The sequence below is a fragment of the Monopterus albus genome, unplaced genomic scaffold (genome assembly GCF_001952655.1).
Source record: "Monopterus albus unplaced genomic scaffold, M_albus_1.0 scaffold62.1, whole genome shotgun sequence".
Lineage (NCBI taxonomy): Eukaryota > Metazoa > Chordata > Actinopteri > Synbranchiformes > Synbranchidae > Monopterus > Monopterus albus.
The window spans coordinates 1,871,436-1,882,373 of record NW_018127942.1 but is presented as its reverse complement, the minus strand read 5'-3'; the positions used below and the strand labels follow the sequence as shown (position 1 = coordinate 1,882,373).

At 40.3% G+C, this 10,938-nt stretch overlaps 1 protein-coding gene across 1 annotated transcript in view; it reads left to right on the top strand.

Annotated features, from left to right (window-relative positions):
• The window catches only part of plcb1l (phospholipase C beta 1-like), a 129,060-nt gene that overhangs the window by 3,072 nt on the left and 115,050 nt on the right, over positions 1–10,938 (top strand). The window contains exon 2 of the mRNA XM_020603697.1: positions 3,239–3,316. Coding sequence (XP_020459353.1) covers positions 3,239–3,316 — 78 coding nt within the window. The remainder of the gene's footprint in view (positions 1–3,238; positions 3,317–10,938) is intronic.

Here is a 10,938-nt window from a genome sequence, read left to right as displayed (position 1 = left end):
TCCAAAATATATCTAACCCTTGCCAATATCGATATATTTTTTGCTATTTTGTTCTGAACATATCTGATATGAGATTTCCAGGAGAATTTGTCATCAACTATGACACCTAGAAATTTAATTTCATGTACTCGTTCTATATTAGCTCCCCCAATTTTCAATTGAAGTTCATTGTCTAATCTGCGATTCCCAAATACCATAAATTTAGTTTTATCCAAATTCAGAGATAGTATATTACTGTCACACCATTTCTTTATCTTCTCAAGTTCCTGTGTAACCCGTCCAGAGAGTTGCTGTAGGTTTTCACCCGATGCCAATATGGTAGTGTCATCAGCAAACAAAACCACTTTCACTAAATCAGAAACTTTACATATATCGTTAATGTATAATATAAATAATTTAGGTCCCAAAACAGAACTATGACCACCTGCTGTTAAGAGGGAGTGGAGAATAGGCAGACATCTGTCTTAAAGATCGCTGAAAGACATAGGCAAGATCAGATATACATAAAAGATGATGTTGGGTTCGTGAAAACAGATTTTTGTGAATGTTTGCATGGATCAGGCCCTTTTGGTCAGGTGTGTATTGAATAAGGGGAGCCTAAAAGGTTAGCCTAAATGTCCCTTAAAAAGATACGTTGTTAGCATACAGAACAGAAATATACTGAGCTACTGAGCTTGAATCTCCTCTCTAAGGAGATTCTCTCCTGCCCAAGATCTGTCTCTCTGGGTGTATGTACTGTCAGTCACTAATCTCATCTTATTTCTGTCAATAACAGGCCACTGCTGCTTAATGTCTTCCCATTAATGGCAAATCCTCACAAATGGTCAAATGCACAAGCAGTACCACTCCTGAATTAGTAATCTCACAAATCACTCTGTAGTCTAAACCACAATGTTAGAAGTACTTGTGTTTTTTTTTCATAAATGTGCAGACCCATGAGGAAACCTTTCCTAAGAGTCCATAATGGCTTAATGTGTTTGTAGTGGTGGCCATGGAGAGTTAGGACATTAAAAAAGAAGAATGATGAAAATGACTGCTTTCACATCATTAGGCAGAATCCTGTTGCTCTCAAGCCATTTTTCTTTCTCTCTGACATCACAGACAATCCATTAATTCCTCATCACAAGACCTCGCACCCTGAGTGGATTCTTGACATGGCTTATTGGAAATATAAACACCTTACTGTAATATTAATGATCCAACTCATTATCATTTTATGAGGTTTTCTTTGTGTAACTGCTAGATTCATAGAAGATGAGAAAGAGATATTAATCAGTAAAAACTAAATTAAAGAAACTGGGCTGTGGATTGTAACTTGTGCAGAGATCAGAGATATGGGGTGTAATTGGCATGAGATGCTAAGAGCTGCAAGCATGAGGCTCTTTTCCTGCCCTCAGGCAATAAATGTTGTGCCTGTGTGTGTGTGTGTGTGTGTGTGTGTGTGTGTGTGTGTGTGTAGCATGCATTCAGTGGTATGAACCACGTCTTTTGTCATTTAGTCAAGCCTGCAAAGATTGTGCGATCATGTGAACAGAACTAAAACGATTCCTCTTGAGTTTCTAATAGATTTCAAAGGAATGGTGGGTTGCCATAGTAAACATCACTATAGCAAATGTGTCTGTGTCAGCTTACTGTTTCCCGCATCAGACCAGTCGCTCATTTACCTTTCACTCACGTTCCTTTTCTCTTTCTTTGTTTTTCCTCTCTGCTTTTTCAATTTCTCCATGGGATCATAAAGGAGTGGCTTTCTGTATTGGTCTATCATGGCGCAGGTGTGCCAGGCTCCATAAACCATGACCGTCTTATTTAGACAGTACAGAATGATTTCAGAGCACTAATGGTTCTCTATACCTCAACACAGACCCTTCGCTGTCTGCCAGCTCCAATCTCAACCCTTTCATGATATCCTACCCAACAAGTCGCATGGGGTCACACCCAGATATGACAAGTGTGTAGCAGATGCAGACTTTTAGCTGTGCCTCCAATGCTGAGATAGGGACATCATTAGCCTTATGAAGACACTGAAGATTTTCTTGCTCTGTGCAGCAAATGCAGTTTCCACTTTTCTCATCCCATAGCCATGGCTGTTTGAGAAGGACAGTAGGCTACTGTTCAGCTGAACCACAGCCACTGTGGACAAAGATAAAAAGCAAAGGCTCTTTTTTTTTTATAGAACTGTCCAATAATACCTGCATTGCCATGCATGTCTTAGGTTCAAACTGTGTGTATGTGTTTGTGTGAGGCTTGGATTTCTCTGTATGTGGGGACTGTGGAAAAGCATTTGTCTGGTACAAGAAGGAAACAACTGCTGTGACACAACCAGCAGCTTTTGATTGCAGTTGCCTGAAATGCACACAGACTCACACACATCAGGCTACTTGGTCATTTGTAGTGATGCCAGGTCATGGTGGGGAAAGTACTCTAGAAGGAAAGAATTGTGTGCATGATTCGAACATACACAGCACATTTGATGTCATTCTAGATTCTGGTATGCATGTGGTATTACAAAAACTACACTTTGTTCCTGAGAAATGAATTAATTGGTTTGCACAGAAAATATGCTACCAGGTCTTTTAGGGGCAGGTGGGGTTTTTGATGCTGACCCTCCAAAATGCCCCACCTCCTGTATAAACGGGATGAGGCGGTTGGAGCTCTGTGTGAGTGAGAGATAGAGCGTGAATGAGGAGAGGAAGTGGAGTCAGAGGTGAATCAGAATTAAACCTTTATTTTGTGATTATTTCACTGTGGGTATGTTATAAAGCACGAATAAACACAAGCCACACCTCTGCACAACCCTGTGTGTGAATGCAGCTACAATGCAGGCTTCTGTCTGTTCTGCTGTGCGCCTTGTATGTGCGTGTGCACTCCTGCCCTCAAACAGACAGGCAGACCTGAAACTGGATGCACACAGTAGGCTACTGAAATTCCCAATTTCCATTTACATATATCAAACCAAATCAAATAACAGCCTGTTTGTTTTGTTATCAAATTGACGGTGAAGTACATGGACCGTCAGACTTCATAATAAGCATCACACCTCTAGTACTGGCATTCTGGCAGCTGTGTGAAATGAACACAGTAGTGGCAGTTTACCAGCTTTTTAAGTTATAAAGGGCTTAAAAAGTCCTTGAAAAGGCTCAAAATGCCAGACGTTTTTCCTTATCGTTGTGTAAAAGGGGCTGTGTAAAAGTAGAAACACACTTTTACTCTAAATGTCTTTTTCTTTGTTTTCCAACAGGATTCCACCACCGTGACCCCTGTGACTTTAACAGTTGACCCTAAAGGTTACTTCCTGTATTGGACTGACCAGAACAAGGTGAGACACCACTCAAACTAAAAACCCAATACCTTGAACCTGAAGCCCTCTTTACAGTCCTGATTTTTAAATTCTTGGCGCATATTCAGATTGACAGCCACCGCTACATCATACACACTTTTGGGATGGAGCCCGAATGGGAAGCATATTATAGAGCAACACACCACCTGACACCTTATAGTACTTTGAGCCCAAATTCATTCCAGAATATTAAGTGCCAGCACCACTGGTTTTATGTCTGGATTGGTAATTTATATATATTTCTTCCTGTGCCTGCGTGGGTTCTCTCTGGGTACTTCGGCTTCCTCCCACAGTCCAGCTTAGGTTGATTGGTGACTCTAAATTGCCTATAAGAGTGAGTGTGGGTGTGAGTGATTGTTTGTCTACATGTCAGCCCTGTGATAGACTGGCGACCTGTCCACGGTGGACCCCACCTGTCATCCAGTGTCAGCTGGGACTGGTTCCAACCCCCCCATGACCCTATTCAGGAATAAGCGGTATAGATAATGGATGGATGAATGGATGGAATTTTTCTTTTCCAGGTGGGGCAGAGGTGTAGTACTAAAGTATTTGTACTTGTCATCCAGATTACGTAGGAGTGGGTGAATGGGTGTATTTGCACATTTTCAGTTGTAATGAACATTAGCTTCACCCAGTTTTAATATAGTCATTTTAATGTAGCATTACATCAGCTCTCTGATGACTCTCTTGCTGCTCTTGTCTCTGACTTTACAAATGTGACAGGTTATTTGAGCGCACCAATGTGAGTGAGTGATGGTCGCTGTTGCTGATTAGAATGTCATACAGCAGATTATATCAGCTGTCTCTAACTAATGTTATCCCATGTCTTAAAGTGATGACAGGCCAAAATAAAGCTTGCTGTTGGTGGGTTTATATGCTCTCTGCAAACCTGTGGGGAAACGGGCTTCAGCTGTCTGTAGTCAGCCAAAAATTGTTTATAAAAGAAGCATCTGTAACACCGTTGAACCCTGAGAGTGTTATTGTAGTTCAAAGAGTGAGACATCTTCTCAGTTAAGCCATCAGCTGATCATGTCACATCAAGGTCGGCAGTCAGAATCTCATAGTTTTGACAAAATTGTGTCAGTAATTCAAGTAGATCAACTTTCAGTTCAGAATCACGACCTTCAGTATTTGGAGCAAGTAACTATTGGAAAATAGTGTATGCCAAAGTAGGCTATTAATGTGTATTTGTGTTTTTTGTACAAACGTCTTTGAGGATGAACTAAGTTTATCAATTCTCAATCAATTCAACTCAACCTGCATTTTTTTGGGTTTTAGTTATTTACAGTTTTAGTATCTTTTCATAAGATGCATAGTAAACCTAAATGCCCCCCCCCCCCACCATCTTCTACAAATCTCTTTTAAAAAAAATAAGCAAATTCAGTACTGGAGTCAAGCTGGGTAAAATGCTTCTTCGCAACACTGACTAATAATCTTTAGTAGTGCACCAGGAAGCAAGGTTCTTTCTATTCATTCTAAATTTAGCCACTAAGAAGCACTGCTGGAAAAGTGACAGAAATTTTAACTGGTGCACCTGCAGTGCTTAACTTGACACCTGTGAGAAATATCTGTAGTGCATTGTGTTTTTTTTTTTTTTTTGCACTCCAGTTATGGTTTTAATAACAACCAGGAAAAGGTCTGTGAACTTGAAGATACTAGATACTATCAGGCTCAGTCACCATATCAAGCACTTCCTCTAAGTGTAACCTTGAAAGTGAGGACATAATTTGCAGGAGCCTTTCCTGTTTGATCAAGTTGATTTTTGGTCTGTTTTTTTTTAATACACTTGAGTACAAGTGTCCCTCTTCAGTGCCTTTACTCTTTAAAATCCAATCCAACTCCAAACAGCTCCACGGATATACGTGTTCCCTCTCTGTTTGCCTGTATAACTGTATCAGCAGCAGCAGTCAGCAGCAGACTAATTAATAGCTTCCATTGATTTTATGTTTGCCTAGATGAGGGTATTTCAGTGCAGCAGTAGCAGAGCATAGGCAGGGGTGCTAACCGAGACTTTACCCTCTGTTCACACATCTTGACACACACACATACATACATTCATACTGTACACATGGCATTTATGAGTGTGCTGCTTTTCCTGTTTGGTAACGGAGAAAGTGTCCTTATGTTGCAAACTTATTATAAATTAATACCCTATATCTGGAGAGAGAGAGGATCTCAACAGGGCATATATACAATTCTACTAAAAATTTGTGAGGAGGTTTATGGAAAGAGAAAGACAGAAATTCAAGGACCATTGTTGATGTGTGTGTATGTGGAAAAGTGTGAGTGTGTGTCTGTGGTCAGATGTAACAAACGCTGAGTGTGATTCTCCTCTGAGAGAACTGAGAGGGGTTCTTTGGAATCAGCTCGTCATCATTTCCTGTGCCTCTGTATGAAGGAGAGGATTTTGAATGCTGTCATGTGTGTCTGTTTACGAGTGTGGGTGTCTGTTCTGTCTCTGCATTGAGAGCAGCTCAGATAAAACTCTATTAGGACACACAGAAAGGCACCCGCTGTATTCCTCAATGCTACAGTCAACACAAAAGTGTTTGGATGTGTTTAAAAAGATGCCTTGTGTAATGTTTTCACTTACATTTGTTCATGATGGCATTGCACATCTGTTCAACAGACCAATTTAAACAAACTACGATACTCTGTCTAGTTGTTATGTGTGTATTAGGGACTCAGGGTGATGGCCTGCAGAGTAAAAGCATTCCTCAGTCTTCAGAAGCACAGCAGAACTGTATTGTATGTACCCACCATGCTTAGCTTCAAAAACATGTTGTCACTGATGGATGCTTTTTTTTTTTACTATTTATTGTGTTTTCAGTTTTACAGTTTCCCCGGGGCCTTGTTTTTCCTCCTTGAAAAGCACAATAAATTTTGTATTCCTTCTTTTTTGTTGATGATTGAGCCATGCTGTGTAAAATACCATTTCTAGGCTATTAAAAGTATGTGTAAGAGATGTGAACTCAAGTCAAATACAGAAACTCAGACTAGGAGGTTGGAGTCAGTCTGAGGTCATGAGTGAGTATTTTAAACCTGACAAAATCAGATGTTCTTTGAATCAGAACTACAGCACGAGCAAGAAGGAACAGCGTCTTTGGCGGTGTACATACGTATGCAGATAGACAGGAGATGATACATCACACTGTCACATTCAAACAGCAAAATTAAGCATTATGCAGAAATCGTAGCTGAAAACTTAATCAACTTCATTTGAGATTTGAGGGTGCCCAAGCAGTATTAAGTTGGGGCTTACATTAGTGTTCTCTGTCTAATGTTAGCTAAGGGCTAGCAGTAAGGAATTCACTTTACATAAAATGTAACTGCATGAAAACAAACGTGAAATTAATAAGCCCTCCATAGACGTCTGTTGTAAAATGCTATGCGTTAAATTTGCCTAATAGTGTCATTCCATAATGACTTGCTTATGACTTGTAAACAAACTTGAGGACTTGGACTTGACTTTGGGCTTGTTGATGTTAACTTGGAACTCGACTTGGGACTTCATATTAGAGACTTACTTTTTGACTTGCAAAGGACTGTCTTTGTCTGCATTATGTTGGCATGTGTGGGAGAGACACTGATGCACAGAGAGGTTAAACTTGATAGAAGGACTATGCTGTTAATCCCAAGGCGTGTGTTTTTCGGTTGGAGTCTGATCCAGCAGTGGATTTCAGCGATGTTTAAGGTCAGAAAGGCAAAGTTTACTTTTGACAGTAGATGAACGTCAGTGTCAGATCTGTTTAGGCCTGATGTTCTTTCTGGCTAACCTTTTAGTTGATGACTCAAGGATTCCTCTGATGTGTTTGTTATAGTGACAGTAAGTTGCGCTAACAATGTGGCATCAACTTCAGAAGCATTGTGTTATGTGGAGGAGCTGTCAGAAGTTTAGTAAGCTGCTCTTATTGGCTCTTGATTGAGTCTGTCAGAGTAATCGAGGTGACTTAATAATGGAAGCAGCTCAGGAGACGAACTAAGACACCCTGGATCTAGAGGTTAGCTTAATTCAATTTTTCATTTTGCTCTATCCACCAGTGGACGTTTGCCAAAGACAGGCACTTGAACAATGCTACTCCTGCTAAAATTGTTAATATAGTCTGCTAAAGGTGAAGGGAATTAGAAAACCTTCCCTTTTTCTCTGTGGATGGAAAATGGTACAAACTGTGTCGATTCTCATGTGATATGAGCTTTCTCTTTATTTATGCACACTGCTGTATTTTTAAACAGGGCACTGCTATGTAAACTCCCACAATCATAACTCTCCTGTGTTTGCATGTGTTTGGTTCAGAGTCCATTTGGCCTGCTTTTCATGTTTCTGCATGTTCTCTCCTTCACCTTGAAAGACCTACTGTTTGGAATGCACACACACACAGTGTACAAAGCACAAACACACACACATATGGAGGAGAAAGATTTGACAACCATAATTATGATTGTGATAATAATGGTAGTGGCCATGACATGATTAATAGTAAAGCAGAAACATCTCAACTCAATGTAAATGATTACCACGCAGTGACCTTATGTCAACATATTGACATCCTACATTAGAAATTCATTAACAATATCTCAGATATTACAAAAACATCACTACAGGTCAGATTCACTGATACTGTGAATCAGTAAAAGTTAGAGCTCAAACACTGGCATTTCCTACAGCTACTGAACAAGTTTTCTTAAGTTTAGAAAACAGGTGAGGAAGAGTACACTATGCTTAAGAACAGGAAACTGGACTATATATATATAATTTCAACTTTCAGAGTTTTGAAATAACTCTACCTTTTGGAGTTTTGTATCGGTTGTGCATCTGTGACTCTGAAATGGGGATTTACATAGCTTTTGTTAAATTGTGCTGATGACATTGGTATATTGGTAAAACTTCAGATTTGAGATTGTTCAGCTTTTACTCACAATGTGGCACAACTAGGTAAAAAAATCATTACCAGTATGTCTCAGAGTTATGATGCATTATTGTAATGGTGTAAGTCAGTAAGTCACCATTTCCACCTTCCACTGTAGTTTGGCTACTTTCATGTCCCAGTTACAGTGCATGACAACCAGCGGTCAGCCTGCAGTATTTAGACCCAGCTCATTTGCCCACATGTGCATATGTGTCATGCTTTAGGTCACAGACTTGCATGCATCAACACACACCCATACACCTCAGTGCACCCATACATCCACTCCTAGTCACATGTTTAGGAACCTGGATACACACACCAACATTCCTGTAATGTCCAGCCAGGAACAGGTGCTTCCTTAGTAGGTTAAAAATAGTTTTTGCTCCTGTTGGTTGAGCCTGCTTCCAAGGGGAGGAGCTTTGCAACACTGAGACTGACTCATTCAAATTAACAGGCTTTTGGTTTAGTTGCCATGGTTGCCAATGGTACAGCATACACCTTGGAAATGTCACATTGTCTTTTAGCCTCTGCTCATATTCTGGAGAATGTTGCCACTTTGAAACTGATATCATTGTTTCCTGGTGTGTGTGTGTGTGTGTGTGTGTGTGTGTGTGTGATTCCTATGCAGGCTGTGGTTATAACAAAAGGGTAAATGCGTTCTCTCAGGAGATTTTTGTTTCAGCAGTGTGCCAATTTCAGGACATTCACTGGACAAGCATTCAGCATATGGCACTGAATGATGTTCAGCGGTGAAAGTTCACCCCGGGTCAAAAGCAGACTCACACAGTTGAGCTGGTGTGTGTGGGACATTTTGTAAATAAGCCTTGAATTGACTTGAACCAGAACGTGAGAAAGGTTGCTTTAGGTTCATGTTAAAACCTAGTACACACTTCATGCACTAACACACACCCTCCTCTCCTCTCTGTCATAGCGGAGTTCACACATCTGTTTCCCCCAACACAGCAATTTTCTGTGATTACCAAGGCTGCTGCTCTTCCACCTCCGTCAGCACTATATGGGAGCGGGAGACAAGGCATAAATCTGCAGCCAATCTACTGAAAGTGAATTGTGACCTCTGCCAAGTTACAGCTTGGCACGCAGAGGCCCTATTTAATCTGAACGAGTAGAGAGAGAAACAGAGAAAGGGAGACAGAGAGGGAGAAGGGGGTGATCATGGTGAAGAAAATGACTGAGGCCACACCCCCTTTATTAGCTGTGGTATGATATCAGTTCCTTTACTCAGTGAGTCACTTTCATGGCACATTTGCATTTGGTGACCTAATTTAGACTGATTTTCATTTTTATTGGCTTTTAGGAGACTGGACAGGGGTCTGATGTAAATTTGCCATACCCATGTTAAAAAAAATTGCCTGCTCTGTGGCCAACCTACTCAACATCTGGCAATAAACAGAGGCCTAAAAACTTTGTTACTGATAAACCTTACAGATGTAAAAAAAAATATGGAACATGCAAATCTTATGTTATTGCTATTAGAGTGGAAATCACTCATTTAACTTCATTCTTGTCTGCATGTCTCCATGCCAGTGATAGCCATGGCTGGATGCATTATGTTTTCAGGTTGTTTGTCCATTTGTTCCATTCTTGTGAATGCAATATGTCAGGTGGCACAAACCTCACGTCAGTCCCATTTCTGCAAATTTGACTGGTTGACAGAGGCATACAAGTGCAAAGCAGTAATTCTATTTTTTTCATGTGACCAAGATAAGTTGCTCTTATCATTATACAGTGTTGAATATAAATTAGACATGGCCATTAAGTCCGGGCTTAGCTGGTGACCAGTGGGAACCACCAAGCCTGCTATTATTAACAGCCAACATATAAAAGTTAAAAATAGCAGCAAAGCAGTGAATATCTGTATACAGTAGGTTTAATATGTAGCTGATGATATAAAAAAATTCTGAAATGATGATTTACAGTTATTATTTCATCTTATCATTTGGGAGTTATTTCATGGAAACAGGTTTCGATCTGCAAGTGACAGCTGATGGGATTAATCAACATGGGGGCCGTGAATGTCCTCTGTACTGTTGTCACATAAACTTGCAGCTGCTGGCTTTCATCTAGATCAGGTGCAGAATTCAGGTCACAAAATGAGATTGTACACTGGCTCCAATGTCTAATGTGTCTTTACTTCATAGGTGATACAAATGTGTAAAGTTAACCACCTAGCACTGCCGGGAACAATAGTGCTGATAATTGCCCCCACATTTTATTGCTGCGATTTCATGAATACTGAGTAAAATCTTCCCAAACAGGACAAAATTGCTCAGATAAGACTGCACCATTATGTACAGTAGATATCAGTCCCTCAGGCTTTACAGCCAGCACTCAACCGCTGAAGCTTACAACAAAAGGTCAGGGCAGGGTTATTGATATCAGTCTTAGATGTGTGTGCAGTACCTTTATAGATACTTACTGGTTTTAGATGCGGCTCAAAAACTGTTGTCATTACAGCCTTTAAATATTTTGACAGTTAACCTAGACATCCTATAGACTGTTATTTGGGAACAGCAACAAAATGTAAAACAAGGACCAATTTTCCATCTTGTGGTTTTTATTAGGCGGCATGAACCACCAGCACCCATCCTAAAACAAGTGAATGTAAACTGCTGAACTGCTTGCTTAGCAGGGCAGAATTATATTGTGCAAAAACACCGGCTCCTGATGCTGTAG